Source organism: Opisthorchis viverrini (assembly GCF_000715545.1).
Source record: "Opisthorchis viverrini unplaced genomic scaffold opera_v5_68, whole genome shotgun sequence".
Lineage (NCBI taxonomy): Eukaryota > Metazoa > Platyhelminthes > Trematoda > Opisthorchiida > Opisthorchiidae > Opisthorchis > Opisthorchis viverrini.
Window position 1 is genome coordinate 1,497,070 of NW_008751724.1, and position 20,279 is coordinate 1,517,348.

Below are 20,279 nucleotides of genomic sequence, written 5' to 3' on the forward strand. Positions count from 1 at the left end.
CTGGAGAGGTAAGCCCACTGCCAGAAAAAATATTAACCCAGGTCAGGGACCGTGCTGTTCCAGCTTCGAAGCGGTCTCCACGGCAGTTTCTTGGACGAGAAGCCTACTACAGCCAGCTTGTCCAGGATTTTACCACGACTGCTACCCTACTGCACGGCTTGCTCGGGCGGAATAAGAAATTCGAATGGACAAATGAAGCACATGAGGCTTTCGAACTTGTTGAAGTAACTGAAACTCAAAGCCTACTACAGCCAGCTTGTCCAGGATTTTACCACGACTGCTACCCTACTGCACGGCTTGCTCGGGCGGAATAGGAAATTCGAATGGACAAATGAAGCACATGAGGCTTTCGAACTTGTTGAAGTAACTGAAACTCAAACTACCCAGGGTCATAGAGCTGTTCATTGTTGCACTGGCGCCGGTGATTGCGGTATCGGTGCAGCCCTAAAGCAAACGATTTGGAGTTATCCCATATGCAAGTCATGTCCTGACCAACGCTAAACAGAAGTACCTGACCATTAATAAAAATGCTTAGCGAGCGCCTGGGTTCTGAATAAGTGCAGGCCATAACTTCTGAGACAAATATCTCATGTCTAAACCGATCACGAACCGCTGGAGTGGACCAGGACCACCAGAGCTCCTCCCGGAAGGCTTTGGCGTAGGGCACTCTGTGTGGAAGAGTATGACCTCATAATCAGTCACGTACAAGGGAAAGGGACCCACCTGGCTGATTGGCTGTCAAGACTAGAGGGTGAAGATTAGCCCAACAGGGTCATGATTGCAACCAACAGCTTAGTCGTTGAACTGGATCCCGGAAGGTTTGTGCTACTCCAACGGCAGGGCTTTGTGTTACGGAGGGTCGGAGCCGCCTTACTGTGTGTAATGAAGATTGAGAACGGAGAGGAAGACAAGGAATTGGGGCGTTCCAGCGTCACTTCGATCGGCTGGGTCTGAATGAAGCTGGCATAATGTTCGGGAACGCCACCGATCCGGATGTTGTTCTGCCCGCGGTGCCGCGCGTCTTGAGATTGAAGCTCATCCTCGAATGCCACGAGATGGCACACACAAGTTGCACCAAGACGTCCAACTTACTTCGGCGGAGGGCCTACTGGCCCGGGATGAGATGTGAGGAGATCTATTGGGTGGCGCTTAGTAGGATGTGCCGATTGATGAAAAAGAATACGACAGGTGCAGCCGATCCCACCTGGAACCCTTCCCTGTCTCAGAAAAGGACGACTTATGTTCCACTGATGTCATGCACCCCTTTCCCGTGACGACCAGCAGGATTCCATACATCGTGATAATGACAGAACACCTGAGATGGTGGTTCGAGGCGAAAGCCGTGTCAAACCAACAGGAGACGATGATCGGCGAAGCGGCAATGCATCACATTTTGCTAAACCACGGGGTGCCCAAAATTATCCTAGCCGATCAATGACCTTGCTTTGAGAGCGGAAAGTTTGAAAATCCTTGTATAAGCTGCATATCAGACGGCTAAGGACGGCACCATACAACCCGTAAACAAATGGTCTAAGCGGTTGGTGAAGGAATGGCTGGCGGCCAAAGGGGATTGCCGACAGTGATGCTGGCTGATCTGCTTCCATACAGCCAACCACAAGCAGTTCCCCGCTAATGCAGCCCCAGGGTCTACATCCGTGGACGGCACCACCCGTAAACAAATGGTCTAAGCGGTTGGTGAAGGAATGGCTGGCGGCCAAAGGGGATTGCCGACAGTGATGCTGGCTGATCTGCTTCCATACAGCCAACCACAAGCAGTTCCCCGCTAATGCAGCCCCAGGGTCTACATCCGTGCCTTTCAGTGGATCAGGAAACTGCGTTGTAACCAACAACACGTTTCTCTCTGGTGGAACTAGGAGAAATGAGGAAAGCTCGGTAAAACTTGACTGCTGTTCAGGAAAGAACCAGAGAGAAAACGGCAAGTAGAGAGACCCGACCACCTCCCATAAACGCGAAAATCAAATGGAAAGGTTATCGGAATCTCGGAAGGAGTAGACTTGGGACGCGAAAGCTGGGCGGTCGACAACAAGTCCCATTAAACATTACGGACCCCCGAAAAACTTGTATGCGGTCCAAAAATTTCAGAGATCATAAAGTGTAAATGGGACTCGGCTTCGGAACTGACGTGATACACCCAAAGAGCGACCGATTAGACCAGCCCCTGAAGCTGACGTAACAGAGGCATACTTTTAAGCGAGGAAGGTGTGTAACGGTGAATACTACTGACGGGGCATTCAAGCAGCGTGTTTTCTTGTAAATTCGTTTCTCGTCTCTGGAAATGTAAGATCTCTTGCTGAATTTAAGTCGCTTTGTAACATTTGCTTGAATCTAGGTAACGGTCGATGAATATCCAAGAAGTTTTGGGAACATATGTTCGGGAAGAAGACGGATACTCAGTTTTATAAACAAGACGCGTATGAGGGCTTTGCTCCCCTGTCCAATAGTCTGTAACGTTTCAGTTTGTGTTTTCTAATAAACTACTTCGCAACAAAGGCATTCATACATTTGACAGGATGGTCGTCCTATTTTCTACACTACGCATGGTTCGAGACATTGTAAAATAAGACTAAAGTAATTCATGGTTGTACGGCTGTGAGGCATCAGTACATAACACTATTATCGTGCTGTTCATGGTGACGAAGGGCTAGGCAGTGACCGAATGGGCCAATCAGATAGGACATATATGGGTGGTCCTGCAATGCACTGAGGCGAGGGATTGTTTGTAGTCGGAGCCTATCAACCAGTTAGAGAGCAAAAGCAGCACTAGTGGCACTGTGGCGGTGCATTTGACTTGGATTTGGTTGAAAGATGTATGCTCCTGGGCGGTGAGAGTTAGTAAATCTTGCAATTCCCAGCTAGATTGTCACCATTTTTAGAGTTAGGTGGTATCAAGTGTAGTTGTCGTGGTGGTTCATCGATTCGGATATTGTAGAAATGATTGGGGAACTGAAGATGGGTTGTGATATTTCGGCATAAATGATGGCGCAAATGAAGCTCAATATTAGGGACACGGAATAGAGCTTCACAATCAACCTAAGTAACAGGCAGCTTTCAGCGGGTTGTGTGACTGAGATAGAAGAGCCTTTTTTATCTATAACAGGATGCTTGAGATAAAAAATGATCCTTTTATATGCACAAGTGACTGGCGGTTTCTCAGAAATGAGCCCCTAATTTGTGAGACTGCTACTGCGCTTGAATGTGAGACGATTGAATATGGGCGCTTGAATATAAGGACGGCGGGGTTTCAACTCTATTAAGCTACATTGTACCGGAAACGGGAGGGATAGGTGGAGTAAAGTTACGAATCGGTAATCTGAATGGACCGCTCTGACACCAAGCTTCTGCCCACTCACTAAATATTCGCTACTGACACATACCTGGGTGCACGTTGAAAGATGCATGAGGCCCCTGAAGCTTCTTGCTTAGGTCTACATCTCTTGATCCCACGAGTGGCTTGTATAAACTCCTCTTTAGTCCAATTTTGCTGCGTCTAATAATGCAGCTGACCACAGAGTTATGCTATCGCTTCATCGTTGTACACAAGGATCCTCCATTACTACCAAGAGGACTAATTGTACAAGTAGTAAGTTTGCCTACCTAATAGTAAGCCTTAGACAAGGCCTTAGACAACTTACGGGCATTGTAGACAGTGTAGTTTAGTAAAGACTTGGTGAGCCAGCCCCTACAAGATTGTTTAGCTACTGTTTCAGTGATACTGCAGAAGATGCGTACGAGTTGTAGTTGATTCCAGAAAACCTATTGAGTGAAGGCGACTTAATGAGAACGAGAACTAGCTTCACTACACAGTACGTTTGTATGGTCGCAAATAATCAATAGAGACGTGTTTCGCCAAGGGTGGTAGTATACTTTTCAGGCGTGGACTTGGAAGACAGACAAAATATATGTGTATGAAACGTTGACCATTAATTAGGCCTTGCCTAAGGTTAACTATGAGTGACAAGGGCGATTAACAACGCGTAAATTTCTGAGTATGAAGGGCCATCGTTGGCCTTTAGATTAGGATACCGGGCACACCTCCGGCTTCATAATCAGCGTCGCACACAGACACGAGCCAAACAAGTACCACAAGTAGCCGAGGAGAGTGAAAGCACGTAGTCATGAGTACGACTTGGAGTTCTCGGTCGTTAGGTTATGCTAGCACATACAATTGGGGGCTCGTATTCATCGGCCTGCATAAGTATTGGCCTGGCGTTTACTTTGAGTAACAAAGATAATCGAGACCTGTCAAGGATGAGTATGAAAGGCCGATGTTCACAATTGGATCAGGATACAGTGAATAGCCAAGGCCTCATAATCAGCGCCACACAGAAACGAGCTTAGCAGTAGCTAAAGTAGCGCCTGTTTTAACCATGATGAACGGGATTGTTTGGTTTTATATTCCGTCAATTAAGGCCTGATGACGTACTCTAACGGGGCCCGATTATTTGCAGCATCTGCTGACTGGTTTTGCACATCAGGGAACAGAATTTGTTCCCAGAGATGCATAGTAGCACCAATAGCACACAGTGCATCAAAGTCTCTTCATTAAACCGGACGGGTGGTGAGATGGCAAAAATAGTTGGTTTGCCGGATTTCGCTGAACCTGTTACGTTTAAGAGGTTTTGCCCATGCAAACGTTACCACGCTAATTTTTCTGAGTGAAAGTTGCAAAGGGTATTCTGTGGATGTCATCTCCCCACGTAGTGCTACATGTAAAGCGTCATTTTGTGTTACTACATGCGATAGATGATATTGCGGTAGATGATATTGCATTTTCGCCCAACTGAATAAAGCGCTATAAGCAACATATCAGCGAAGTATGCGGATGGATCAGACTAGCTTCCTATGAAACCAGAAACTTCGAAAACCTCACCGTTTCGCCTAAATTAATATGGGTTTTCTTCTAGTGAGCGGTTGTCCAGATAAAGGACACTAGATTGGATTTTACTGTCGGCCTTTAAGTATGCCGTTTCCGCTGCAGATCAGAGGGCTGCGTTTCATGGAGCCGGTCGAGTTGACAAATCTGTTTAATCTTACGCTGGCTTTGAGACAAAGGATATTCCGTGGGGCAGAACGCCTTTATCTTCTGACGTTATAAATTTAATGTGCCAGACATGGACAAATATCCGTAACACGTGACAGTTTATGCAGAAGACTCTAACTTGCCACAAAATGTTATCAAATTATTCTGATATTCCATCGCACATAAGAGGTCTGTGAGCTGCGCATATTTCGGCCTGACAACTTTTAAGGAGGTCAAATGACTCCTTGAAGGCTTTCTATCTTAAGCTCAAAATCAAAATCGTTTAGACTTGTCATGAGTCATTTCACCTAGCTGATCTTTTATCTATTCCAATTTTACTAGATCGATGGAATGTATTTTGTTGTAAAAAAAACTGCGTTTTCTAGCAAAACATTTGGTGAAATCCACATCCTAAAGATGTTGATGGTTTGATGGTTTGTGATTCGCTGTGGTTGACCAATCAGAGCATGCCTCCGTTTGGTCCGTAGCTTCAGATGCACAAGTTTCAATGCACCTACAAGGGGACACAAGATTTGCCGGCAATCTTTGCAACACACTAGACTTCACAACCGCCTGACGTTGAGCCCATTCATTATGTGCATTTCTTGGGTTTAGATAACCACGTTAATGTTGTTTTCGAACGCTTGAATATTCCCAAAGCACTTTTGCTTCCCAACTTCTTAAATGTCTCCTCGATTTTACCGAACGGACTCTCTGGAACGGATAAAAATGTTGCACCGGACTCAATTCGCAAGAAAATGCCCACATCAAAGGTCAGTTTGCTCATGTCCTCGATACGTGTCGCCAGCTGTGGACCAGTTCCTATTCGAGAAGGCTGCCACGGCAGCTCAGCAACTTACTGAGTGGACTCACTCTTGGACCGGACGCTCTCTTAAAACGAACGAAACAGGGCGCCTGTGGAAATAGTTTTTGGTTTTCTTCTTTGACAAATCCGCTTTGGGAAATAAACTCCCTTTCGTCTCCTTTTCACTCACTAGTGTAGTGGTCTGGCTACCCTAAAAGCTAATTTACCAGCAGTGTAATGAAAATAAAACTCGTTCAGCTGTAGCACCCTTTCGGTGCCTAGCTGCCATGGCACATAAATGTGGCACGAGGGCTGGGATACTGTCAGATTGCCCAAGTCTAGACAGGGGAAGTCGAGATACAGGTCGAGTTCGAACCATGGACCTTCTGGCCAGTAAATTCGCGCTCTAATCAGTTGGTTCATCTCGCCCTAATAGTGTGTGGCAAGGAAATAAAAACCGTAACGCCAGATCGAGCATACAATAATAAATAGGGTCAAACGTAACGTACTCAGAAGTTCTTTTTCAAAATAGCGAATAAATAATAATCAAATTATGGTTATCCAGGGATCGTCTTTTGAACAATTCTCCCAAGATAGCATGAAATGTTATAATGGAAGCAGACTGAGGCTACAAAAAACCAAACTACTCCACTAAAGGGTTAAACATGAAAATGGCAAACTAGAAGTATAAAAATAATGAATCAAAGTTGCTCACACCAAGTTTCGTAATCAGTTAAGTGTTCAGGGAAGCGGACGCGTCGTCCAGAACGACCAATGGAAGGAATTAGGTTGACGGTAGGGGTATCATGATTAGGTGCGGATGCCAATGGGACAGCGGGTTACTGAGTATGGTCGTCGGTGCTTCGACGAAGGCAGGCTTCAGACGATCAATGGAGACCGTATCATGCTTTCCGGTTCTCTCTAAAAGGAAGAGTTTGGAGTGGCATCCGAAGGCTTTGAAGGGGCCATCATAACAGAGCTGAAGTGGTTTCTTCATTGCGTCATGTCGGAAAAATACAAATCAAGGAAAATATAGATCGGTTGAGGTATGTGCTTTTTCGTGTTGATCGTTTTGTCAGCGTCGCATGAAGATCAGACATGTGCCGTTTCAGACGGATAACGAATGTGGCCGGTGAACTGGGCTCTAGGCCAGAAGGGGAAACAAGTCCACCAGGAAAACTTAGAGGTGCACCATATGCTAGTTCAGCTCATCATCATCGACAGCAGGACATCAGTGTTCAACACCGATGCTTCACTGCCGTACAACCATGATTTATTTGAAAGCCTTATTGTGAAGAAAACAGTAAAGGTGGTGTAGTGTCTCCAACCAGGATGGAAAATATAGATCGGTTGAGGTATGTGCTTTTTCGTGTTGATCGTTTTGTCAGCGTCGCATGAAGATCAGACATGTGCCGTTTCAGACGGATAACGAATGTGGCCGGTGAACTGGGCTCTAGGCCAGAAGGGGAAACAAGTCCACCAGGAAAACTTAGAGGTGCACCATATGCTAGTTCAGCTCATCATCATCGACAGCAGGACATCAGTGTTCAACACCGATGCTTCACTGCCGTACAACCATGATTTATTTGAAAGCCTTATTGTGAAGAAAACAGTAAAGGTGGTGTAGTGTCTCCAACCAGGCACTGAGAATCACGCGTTCCCCATCCTGGAAGGCGAGTAGCACCGACAGCACCCAAGCGTTTCGTGATCCCCTTCATACACCTTTGTCAAGTCAAGGGTTGGCCACCTCTCTGTTTACGCCACTCTAGATTGGGCATGGAAATCAGCGCACTCCTCGGTAAACGATGGTTCGGCATACGCAACACATGTCCCCACCAACGCACCTTCCTGTGCTGGATACATTCTTCAACGGAAGTACCCGTTGCACAACCGAAAACGCGCTTTCTAACTGCCTCGTTAGGGATTCGCCGACACCAACCCACACGAGCTGTTTCTGAGACAACGGTTGTCGAATACCTGAAGACGTCTCAGTTCCGCTGTTCGAATAGGCCAAGTCTCACAGCCATACAACAAAACTGTCAGTACGGTAGCTTGATACACACGTCCCTTGAGATTCAGGGATAGAACACTCTGACGCCATAGATATCTCAAATTAGCAAACGCGGCCCGAGCCTTGCAGATTACTGCCCGGTCTTTATGGATACATACTTCGATTTATCTGACTTAGTCGAGAATACGACTAGCATCTGTTTACCAGACTATAATCCCCGTGATCCCGAGGCTGCTTTAAGGGTCTGACGTATCACTTTTTAACGCACCCGTTTTTATTATGTCATCCAACAGCTTCATAATGATGTCGCAACAGAAATAGAAGATTAGCGGAATACACTCATCTGTAAACAACTTTGGTTTTACGAGAGACTCACCTGGAACCCAGTTGAATCTCTCGTTTGTGATGTTTGCAGGCAACTGAATGTGCTGCACCTGACCGCCTGATGTTTCAGTCGCTATGAGATCACAGGCATCACAAACGAGCGATTCATCTGGGTTCCAAATTTGTTTGCAAATGAGCGTATTTCGCAAATTTCGTGCAATGTGGTTTCAAGTAGAACATAAAGCTGACGGAAACTTGGGGAGTGTGTTTACCTGATTAGCCCCAAGAAGGGCGAAGCCGGTCGTGGGCTGCCGAAGAATTTTCAACAATCTTATGAGTAGTGCATTAGGAAATAGAGGATCTTCTGGAAGACATCCCCAAGGAAAATTCTTATGACGCTATTCGAGCGACTTCAATAATAGGACAGGCAAGTCTAAAAATAAGATACTTAGGGATTTATTCAACACAATCGAAATTGGGGACAGGTCGCCGTCGCAACTATTTCGCCATATGCACAGTCTCTGCGGCCGTAAGCTGGCGGTAGAAATCATGACACAACTCTGGCTTGTTAAACTTTGAACCTCTATGTCCCGTATCATCATCTCGCAATTGTAGACAAGACTTGACACCTTGACTGATCGTCTACAACGGCTCGAAATCAACAGTCATCAACCACGTTCACGATCTCGGTCATTGTCGCGTTCCCGTTTCTTTTGGTGCTGTATCACTAATGGTCGGTGGTTCGTTCGCTGAGTTGGGCAGTTTGATTACAAACGTTTCCTCACCAATCGGGTGACATCATCAGTGCGTTGTTATGGAGCGCAGTGATGTGCAGCGATGGGTTGGCGATTGTGCACCAATCTTCCGGTCCCAGAGCACGCAAATGCCAACCGCCTTGTTCCCTTAAGCCGCGTTCGAACAGCCCTTTAAACACCCCAACCCCTCAGTAACGGCGACCACTCTCTGCGGCCCTCCTCGCGCTAGCTGCCCATTCCACACCAGATGAAAATCCGCTTCCTGACTCCGCTTCTTATTCGTTACAAGCTGCTAACGGTACCCGCATCGCTACATATGGCGAACGTTTCCTCACCCTTGACCTCGGAGGGCGACGTGCGTTCAAGTGGATTTTCCTTCTGATCGACGTCCAAAAACCCATCCTGGACGCAGACTTTCTAATCCACTACAACTTATCCGTGGATGTGCGTCATGGACGTCTCCTTGACGTACCGACTTCCCTCTCAGTTAACGGAATTAGTGTTCCAACTTCATCCACAGCTATCCGAGTCATCCTACCTGATTCCCATCTTGTTGACATCCTTAGGAATTTCCCTACCCTTATTCTTGCACGTCAGTACACTCAACCGGTCACGCATTCCGTCGTTCATCACATCCAGATGAGAGGTCCACCTGTCCATGCCAATCCCCGTCGACTCCATCCAGATAAGCTCCAGATCGTGAAACACGAGTTTAAACACGTTCTCGAACTCGGCATCATTCGCACTTCATCGAGTCACTGGTCTTCACCCCTGCACATGGTACCCAAGAAATCCACAGGTGATTGGAAACCTTGTGGAGACTACCGTTCCCTCAATAACACCACTATTCCGACAGATACCCAATCCTACATAACCACGATGTCGCAAATATCTTGTGCCACACAAATATTTCCTTCAAACTCGACCTAGTACGCATATACTACCATATCCCCGTAGCTTCGGATGACGTACCGGAAACAACTATTACAACACCGTTTATTCTTTTAGAATTCACGCGTATGCCTTTTTGTATCCGAAATGCATCTCAAACCTCTCAACATTCCATGGACGAAGTTTTTCGTGGTTTACCTTTTGTCTATGCTTATCTAGACGACATATTAATTGCTAGCACCTCTCCAGCTGAGCATGCAGATCATAGCAGGGCAGTATTTCAACTTCTTTCTACCTACAACATGCGTTTGAACATAGAAGAATGCTTGGTTGGGGTTACTAGCCTAGAATTTATTGGTCACCACGTTGATCCAACCAGTATTTCACCATCATCAGATTGCACTTTGAACTTAGAGTCTTTTCCCATGTGCATCACTATCACCCCTAACTTCGTGGTTTTATTCGTATCATCAACTATTATCAGTGGTTCATCCCTCATTGTGCAGATGTTTTACAGCCATTGACTAATTTAGTTGGCTAAAAAACCAGTGGCTATCTCCTTCAGAATTTTGGTGTGAACCTGTTGCGTGGATAACCAGGAAACACGTGTGAATCTTGACGTCATACTGAGTGATCGAGCATAAAAATTCTTTTGACTATGATGTTCGAGTCAAACAATGTTGCTGGAAAATTACGGACCGATGTGGGAATTCGATCGATAGGTTCGACTAGCTGGAAGTTGGAATGGCATCATCCCGCTTGTTCTCCACCTGTATCTTCCACCTTGACGAGGTGGTTGGGCTTGAGTGCTGCAATAATCCCGCGGGCAATACTAGCTGGATTTTCGTTTCACAAGTTACAACCATGCTAGGAAGGCCAGGGTGATGAAATCAGACCAACAACACCGAGACCTCGTACTACGAGTAATCGTTCTACGAGGCGGTCCGGGGGTAACGTACTGTCCTCTGCGAAAAGAGTGTGAGGGTAGTAAGGTGTTTCCTGGGGGCAAAGTGGCTCAGCGATTAGAGCGCGAATTTACCGACGGGAAGGTCCATGTTCCGACCTCTGCATCTCGAATTCTCCCCCGACAGATTGTGGAATGTCAATACTGCTTCCAGTGACCAACAATAATTGTCTTTCATGGCTTGAAAGCTCTCTTCGGCTGTGTAGATTCTCAGGCATTATGGTGACGTCTGTGACCCTCCTCAAGGCGATATACGCCGACTCCCACGGACATGTGAAGGTCCGTGGAAAAACCTCGCCTGAGTCCACCATGTCAAGTAGTGTCATTCAAGGCTTCCACCTTTCCTCAAATTTGTCATTGATACGAAGTGTTCCCGGAGCATTACCTCACAACATAGCCCTTTTTAAATATTATGCCTTCCTTATGTAAACAATAAGTAATATCTGGGGGTAAATTTCGATAGCTCAGTTCGCGTAGTGGTATACCGCTAACCCACCGCTATGTACCACTACGCTCCCAAATAACGCACTGGTGATGTCACTTCGATTGGTGATGAAAATTTGCAATCAAATTTCCCAGCTCAGCGAACGAACCAACGACTATTAAATAATCGAAGCAATTCTGATCTGGTTTGACATGCGCTTCACATGTGCAGAACGGTAATTCCTACCACAAGACTTGATGGGCTCGAGTCCTAACCTCATGCCTCCGGATGAGCCGATTGAGGTAGTAAGCAAATCTATCTAGCTGGATAGCTGGTCCAGCGAAAGATGATATTTCTATCCGGATTGGGAAGGTCAGATCAGCCTTCGTGAACCTGTATCACCTGTAGCATAGCTTATCCGCCAGGGGTCGAGTTCAGAATGCTGCGGTGCGCTCCACATTATTATACGGATCGGAAACATGGCTGCTGAGTGCCGAGGACGTCAGAGTATTTTCAGTTTTTGGCCATCGATGTATTTGGAACACTATTCGAGACTGGTGTGAACACCGGATTAATAATGCTGGAGTGCGTTGGATGGTTTTCAAAGCATATGGCTTGTCCGCGATAGATGAACTGATCACACTTCATAGGTTACGTGCTCCACGTGCTCTGTATGCCAGTCGACCGAATTCGAAGGACTGTTTTCGCACAACCTCACGAAGAGTGGAAACGAGCCGGGGAGGTCAAACAATGACTTTCCAGCGAAGCATGTAAGTCATTACCAGCAACCTCAACTGCGCTGGTCATTGCCACCTTCTGGGATGGGTGCCTCAAGACGGGACACATCAATAATTAGAGATATTGTCAAACATTGCCCAGTCGCGCCCTCAATGGCGCTCTTGCATGCAAGCTATTAACTTCAATGCATAGGACCTCTCCCAATCTCTCCAACTAAGAGTTCATTAACAACCCTTACTTGCACATCAACTATATCTGCTACCGCCTCCAGTGCATAGCTATCTACCTCACTGCAAATCATCGGTGAGCGAAACTGTGGCAGCTATAAACACTGTACAAGTGAGCGGTTTTTAAAGCTGATGGTGATCCCGTCCATCAAATCACTTAAGTGTTAGTTTACCATGTAAAACAAACCGCAAAGATTCCGCACTTATAGTATACAACTTTGGGTCACACCAAGTGTGGCCTACTATGCAAGGACTTCTCTCTCTCTAGTGAGTGTACGAGTGAGTCCGCATGCTCTGTTTTCACGCGTGTAGAGAGTTATCTGCCGTGTAGCTGCGTTTTTCAGCTCTAGAAATTTGCCAATGAAGTTGAGGAAGGACAAAGACGCCCGGATTATAGGTGCTTTATAGTATGAATTATGATGGTCACGAACTGACACGATCATACATCACAGTTGAAGGCCATGGGAAATTCTAACAGCTCTCACGACCAGGGGCTGCGTTGATCGATGTAGAAGACCACGCTGTCGTTGACACGATCAGTCCGAACCTCAATGAAAGCGGGAATTCGAGTTCCTCACCACTCACATCAAAAGGCTGAAATGATTTCGGATGTGATGGTGTTTGTCACGTCAAGGTCCAAGGTGGGACACACGACGAAGATTACAGAGATTGCTTCAGTACTACATTTGAGATTATAACCATGTGGTGGATTCATCCACGGTGCACCTTCTTATTGAGAGTTTGAGTATTTGAATGAATTAAGAAACAATGCGGTTACAAATTAGATCATCGATGGGGCAAATAAAGCATCGGAACTCTCGGGCGATTTACGTTGATAGGATAAACTAGGTTGTTTGGTAATCCAAGTTGCTAGCTCTCAGGATCAAACCTCTTGGTTGCAGACTGGCCGACTGGTTTACCTACCTGGGCCAAATAACTTCCCACACTAGAAAGGCGAGGATGGATTTTGCCACCTTCCGTTTCGTTTTGTGACATGGGCCTTCTTATCAAGAACCGATTCGACAGCGTGATTCAAAATACTGTCTGGATCAGAAGTGTGATTGGCACTTGCCGAAGGCACAACACTTTCCCTATTCGCTTCCGTTGCTCTTTGAGGGACGAGATTTCAGCAAGGCTTTAGCTGAGCTGGACATAATGTAACGAGTACGCTGGTCAGGACAAGTCTCTCGCACATCAGGAGAACGTCTGCTTAACAGAACTCCTCTTGCCCGTCTGTGTGAAGGGTATAAATTACCCAAATGTGGCAAATATGGGATTTGACAGCGTAGTGTGAGACCATGACCTGTCAACCCAGTTGTCTTGGCAATTTCTAGCACCCATATAGAAACCTCTGGACGAGGGACATCAGCGTATAGTGCAATTTACCAGTCTATGCCGCTTGTTTATTGAATCCGTCGCTTTTGTTTCCTCTAACCTCCCGCTTTGCGTGAACAGTCGACCACTCTATCACTAAACCCGTTAAGCTTTTTTTCCAATGCATAGGCACTTCATGATCCCCAACATCCTCAGTGGACTAGAACGGGAACTCAGTTACTCTGAAACAATGGACGTGGCTTACAAACTGAACGAAACACTTAAATGTGAAACATGTGCATCAGTTAGGTTACTGCTGACATTGTGCGTTTTGAAAGCTGGTAGAATTCAAAACTAAGCTATCCTCCCGGGTGCTGATAAGCCTCATAGTGACCACTGTGTTTTCAGAAGTTGTCTTCTGGAATGTGGCGAGTAAACTCCAAGGGTGAATTACACATGTCGATTCTGGTTGCAATTGCAAAAATTGCACCTCAGTTCTTTCTCCAAGTATGAATTCAACGAATCAGTGAGTTGACGTATTCCTTGTCGGCGGTGATCATACTGGGCGACTTAGACTTGCTCGCCCTTGATAACTGAGCTGTGTCCTGACAATAGTGCTCTAAAAGATTTCCAGGCTTGCTGTTCATACAAACAGTGGGGGAACGGGGGCGGAGGTCAGGAAACCATCTGACGTTCTTGGCTCATAAATAACGGTCTTTTGTTGTGTCATCCAGACATCTCGGCTGAGGCTAATTAAGCCCGACGGTGTTTTCCCGAACCACACACTCGTATGCTTGTTCTGCCATTTTTTCACCACAGCATTCCTTATACATTTGACTTTCATTCCTCACAATCTTCTCTAACTTCGACATTCTCTTTGGCATCCTACGAATGTTTATTGCCTTATAACCCATCCAATGGTATCAGGTCAGAGGGCTTACCGAAAGCATCCTACTTATAGCACCAGAGATATGTTCATGTATGAGAATTATTACCCAACTCCATCTTTTAGGTTTATCCCTGTATCGATGCGTCCAAATCCAAGGGAACATTCAACTCGACCATCAGTTAAAAATCCCCACATGCCCAGTCAACCACGGACTACATCTTCCGGATTGGAAGACGAACACGAGCGCTTGAATGCTGAGCTCCACCAGAAGGTCTCCAACTTGCGAAGCCTGTCCATTCGTATTGGGGACGAACTGAGAGATCAAAACTTTCTTTTAGGTGGGATGGCTGGAACCTTTGACCGATCCGAAGGCCTACTGCGTTCCACAATGAATCGCGTTCTTGGGCTTGGACGTCATGGCTCCACTCTTGGTTTGTACTGTTATCTGTTATGCTTTGCTACCCTCTTCTTTTTCGTCTGTTGGTTTCTCCTACGCTGGCGATGGTGATTTCCCACTCGTCTCTCTCCTTGTCTGCTCTATGCAGAACTCTCGATTCCGTCTCTATGGATATGCTGTTGTCAGAGAGCACCACGTCTTTCAGCTTGTCTCCGAACGTATTTTTTCCGTCTTGCATCGTAAATACAGGTTTTGTCACGAATCAGTTCAACTGGTCTTTTTATGTTTTGTCTCTTTCAAAAAGTACCGTTCATTGTTACCTGATGAATAAAACGAAGCAGGCTAGCTAGCTAGCTAGGCACAGATGCTATTTATAGTTTTGATGAAAACTCCGACTACCTGTGTGCAAATTTGTGTATTTCACCAGTTGCATACAATTTATTGTTCGAGTCGGAACTGAGGCCGACGTAAACTCAGGGACTGTCTTATGATCCCCCTAGTGAGGACGAAACTGGTAGTGGGCTGTCAAAGACTTTTCGACAACCATGTAAGTGGTATAATGTCAAGAATATATGCGACGATATCTTGCTATCATACCAACTGGAACATGAGGCACCTTTGTAAAGCACATTTATTTGAAGAATACAGACAATTGTTTGGGCTTCCCGCTAACACCGGCTCAATTGGAAAATTAATATTTTTCGGTGAAGGAATGCTGGTAAGTAAGTGTTGTTTGTTTGCTCCTGTCAAGTTTTCAAGTGTCGTTAGATATTCCGGGGATCGTTTGTCTGGCTGAAAACGTAGTTCTTCCGCAGACACATCTACTTCTTCCGGACCTTGTCCTGTATAATCCGTTGTTGCACCCGACCTAAAGCTGCCGCCTTGTCGTGGCGGTCTGGCTTCTGTGCTGCAATGATCCTGCGGTCTATAGTGGCTGGAACTCATTTTCTTAAGGTTCAACCGTGCCAGGTAGGCCCATCGGGAGTAGCCGGACGAAGAACAGCGGGTCCCCATACTGCAAGTAATCGTATTACGGAGTAGTCTGGAGGTAAAGTCCTACTGTCCTCTGCGATAGAAGTATGAAGGCAGTAAGGCTTTTCCCCCAGGCGACCAACATGCCAATATCTCTGAAAGCAGCGATGCTGTCTTCCCCTGAGGAAGGATGGGTTAGAAAACATCGACCTTGAAAACCACACTCCGATCGCCTAATAGTTGACCGTGACAGCCGGCGTATTATTCACTACGGTAGAAACACTTTTAAAATCAGAGAGTCTGGTGCTGCTCAAAAGGCAACTGTGCGCAGCTGCATTAGAAGTGAGACAGTAATGCCTTGCTCCCCGCGCCCTCGGGCCAGGACAGCCCTCTGCAGCCGAACGGGCCAGACTTTTAGTCATTGGCTCCAGGCACGCCCCCCCCCCAAGAAAACCCTAACAACCGCTGTCTCTCAGCCCAGACCGTTGAGTCAGAGGCTAGGGGCACGGTCCTCGAACAAACCGGACATCCTCCCACTGCCTTGTGGGTCAAACTTTTAAGTCAAGGCTAAAGGTGGGGCACCTCAACCAAACGCCCTTCTTCGGCCTGGGCAATCGGGACTATCATTTGCCCCTGCAGCTTTTCGCTCACCGGCCTTCTCCCACACTTCCCCACCCATAAAAAGCGTAGTGCTCTTAACCCATCTTCTATTTCCCTAGCCAATATTCTGTACCTAAACCTTCACCTAGAAAAGTAAATCAAAATAATAACTTACGATGAACCCAGATGGCCCACATTTCACTATCCGGTGATCTTGACGCAATGACTAGTATCTGCCGTGTGGGAGTGACACTCAGCCCCAGGGCTGAAAGCGCCTTACTGAATTGGATCCCAGTTAACAGTCGTCTTTACGCTCTGCGGTTTTTTGTCTCAGTTAAGATTAGCGCAGGTCAATGCGGTAAACGGTATGTATTTGTCGTATCAGCTTGCTCTCCAGCAGACTGCAATTCTGAAACTGAGATGGACGGGTTTAATCAAGGTCTGTTGTGACTGCTTCAGTCAGCAAGAAGGACGGATATAGTAATCCTGGCGGGTAATGAGTGCCCAATTTGGACGACTAAATCCGAAATGGGCACAATTACGTGGCGGATTTGGAGTCGATGCTGATCCTACGGATAATGTGGAGCGACTACTCCAGTTGTGTGCAGATCATCGTCTGTTCCTGGCCAGTACAACTTTTCAACACAAACGCTCACATCCTGTTACATGAGGGTCACCAACCGCAAGACAGTTATGAACCCAGTTGAAGCACGTGATTATCAGATAAAGTGCCTCAATTAAGCATTGTCGTTCCTTCTGGGGTGCGCCACTTGGCTCTGATCATACCATTATGCGAGCCCGGTTATCACTTCGCTTTCCGTCAGCACTACATCTGCCACAGCAGAGCAGTACAGACAAGTTTCATTAGCTCATGCCAGAAAGCCACTGGAAACGAACAGTCGTGTGGATGAGGAATATTGTCTGGAGGTTGAATGAAGACGAGCTAATGAAGCAATACTCTCGGGTTTCAGAACCGTTTTTCCAAACCACCCGACTCGAGATCAACAGATTTTATTGCCGCCAGAAATGCCATACCATCAGCTAGCGACTGTGATGGTGCAGGAGCTTAAAAATGACAGGGAACGCTGGTGGATTTCGAAGGCCTAGGAGGTGGAAAAGACTTCCGCTATAGGTGACAGCCGCGCCATATTTCAGCTGATTCAATTAACTGGTAAAAAAGACATGTCGGTAAAACAATATGCAAAAAAAGATGAAATGACAATTCACTCTTTCATTTGTCGTCCTGAGCGATGGGCTGAACAGTTTAGCTGGAACGGAACCACTAGAAGAACCCAGCGGGCCTGACTGAAACATCGACACCAACTCGCCATTGGCAACCGAAATCCAGCATGAGATACCAATCTTCAAGCATGACAAGGTGCCCTATGTGGACGGTCTCTACTCCGCACACTTTAGAGAAGGTGCCGAGGTCCTGGTGAACAATGTGACAACCATAGTGCAGAAGATTTGGAACGAAAACAGAGCACCAGCTGAATGGAGCTTCTAGACCGTCATCCCATTCTTCAAAAAGGGCACAAGAACGTCATGTGAAAAACATCGTGATATCAGCATGGTATTTCTCGCATCTAAGGCGCTCTTTGGCATTATCTTGCGCAGATTGATCGATTACTGGGAGAGAGATTCGTGGGAGCCAAGCTGGTTTTCGCTGTGGTCGAGGATGCATAGACTATATCTTTACCTTGGGACAAATTCTTGAGCAGCGCCACTCCTTCAGACGTCTCACCTTGGTCGTTTTTCTTGATCTGAAAGCTACTTTTGATTCTGTCGATCTTCTGAAACTTTGGCAGTGCCTGGCGATCAAAGACATCCCTTGCAGGTTTATATCTTTATTTGGGCACTGTATGCGAACTCCTGTGGGCGCGTACGAGTATTAGGCAGGCTTTCGTTCGAGTTCACCACGTCCAGTGTTGTAAGACAAGGCTGCTCTTTCTCATCTTTTTTTTCAACTTTATTATTGATGTGATGCTTGGAATTTGTCTGACTCGGGAGTCGAAATGTTCCTGGGACGTTCGCTCACAGAAACTGAGTATGCAGATGATATTACACTCCTTGGTTCAGATCCTTCCCAAATGCAAACGATTTTCAATAACCCAAGTAAGTCTGCCGCACGGTTATGCATGCACTTCACACCTGCAAAGTGTAAAGTGCTGCTACAAGACTGGGTGGGATCAAACTGACACCTCATGCTTGCAGACGAGTCAATCGATGTGATAGATAATTTGTGTACCTGGACAGCTGTATAAGTCCTGGTGGACTGGCTGGAGATGAGATTATTTTTCGGATCGGGAAAGCCAAGACAGTTTTTGCCAACCTCCGCAACCTATGGCGCCGACGTGACGTGAGTTTGTTAAGGGCAGAGTTCATACTTCTTTATGAATCAAAGATGTTCCCTCTAGGCGCAGAGCACGTACGAAAGATGCCAGTGTTTGACCATCCGTGTCTTCTAGTCATTGGCCAGGTCTAGTCAGAACATCGGATTAGGAATGCTGAGGAACGCCAGATGGTCTTGGGAAGAAGGAACTCTCACGCGACAGATTAATTACTCACCTTCGTAGGGTACGCTGGTTAAAACATGTACCCCGGATGCCAGAAGACTGCCTCGCATAGCTCTCTTCGCCTTGTTTTTTGCCGAGCAGAAGCGACCGAGAGGTGAACAATGTTTGACCTGGCGGCGAAGTATGAAAACTAACCAGTAAACTTATTCGCGTTGATAACTGCCGCCTTCCTGGATGGGGACTCAATGCACCAATGGTCGATGACACTGGTAGAAATGGCGTAATGGCGCGTTCATTGGTACTCATGCATCGAGGGTATCGCTATCAGTGCGTAGCTATCCAATTCTTGAACATGCTTTGACCTGGCCGTATCTCTCGTTCTCTCTCACTCCCCGGTGATCTAACCTGTAGCAGCTGGTAGCTGCTTGTGGTACGTGGTTCGTAGCCGAAAATTGATTGAATTGATTGATCTCCTGGTATGGCATGTGGTATACCCGAGATGAAAATGAAACCGCCCGATCCGGAAATCTTTTGCTTTGTGGAAGTATGATGTTTTTTTCTCAAGGGATCATGGGGATTGTCTTCAAGATCTTCAATATACATCGACACCAACTCGCCATTGGCAACCGAAATCCAGCATGAGATACCAATCTTCAAGCATGACAAGGTGCCCTATGTGGACGGTCTCTACTCCGCACACTTTAGAGAAGGTGCCGAGGTCCTGGTGAACAATGTGACAACCATAGTGCAGAAGATTTGGAACGAAAACAGAGCACCAGCTGAATGGAGCTTCTAGACCGTCATCCCATTCTTCAAAAAGGGCACAAGAACGTCATGTGAAAAACATCGTGATATCAGCATGGTATTTCTCGCATCTAAGGCGCTCTTTGGCATTATCTTGCGCAGATTGATCGATTACTGGGAGAGAGATTCGTGGGAGCCAAGCTGGTTTTCGCTGTGGTCGAGGATGCATAGACTATATCTTTACCTTGGGACAAATTCTTGAGCAGCGCCACTCCTTCAGACGTCTCACCTTGGTCGTTTTTCTTGATCTGAAAGCTACTTTTGATTCTGTCGATCTTCTGAAACTTTGGCAGTGCCTGGCGATCAAAGACATCCCTTGCAGGTTTATATCTTTATTTGGGCACTGTATGCGAACTCCTGTGGGCGCGTACGAGTATTAGGCAGGCTTTCGTTCGAGTTCACCACGTCCAGTGTTGTAAGACAAGGCTGCTCTTTCTCATCTTTTTTTTCAACTTTATTATTGATGTGATGCTTGGAATTTGTCTGACTCGGGAGTCGAAATGTTCCTGGGACGTTCGCTCACAGAAACTGAGTATGCAGATGATATTACACTCCTTGGTTCAGATCCTTCCCAAATGCAAACGATTTTCAATAACCCAAGTAAGTC

General features: G+C 46.4%; 1 protein-coding gene across 1 annotated transcript; it reads left to right on the forward strand.

Annotated features, from left to right (window-relative positions):
* Positions 1 to 10,926: 10,926 nt before the first annotated feature.
* Positions 10,927 to 16,509, forward strand: T265_04257 (hypothetical protein; the record flags this gene model as incomplete). The annotated part of the gene is made up of 6 exons (XM_009168946.1): positions 10,927 to 11,070; positions 11,624 to 11,985; positions 14,540 to 14,862; positions 15,655 to 15,801; positions 15,993 to 16,241; positions 16,502 to 16,509. 6 exons carry the CDS (start codon positions 10,927 to 10,929, stop codon positions 16,507 to 16,509), a joined length of 1,233 nt encoding a protein of 410 aa, XP_009167210.1.
* Between the last annotated feature and the right edge of the window lie 3,770 nt (positions 16,510 to 20,279).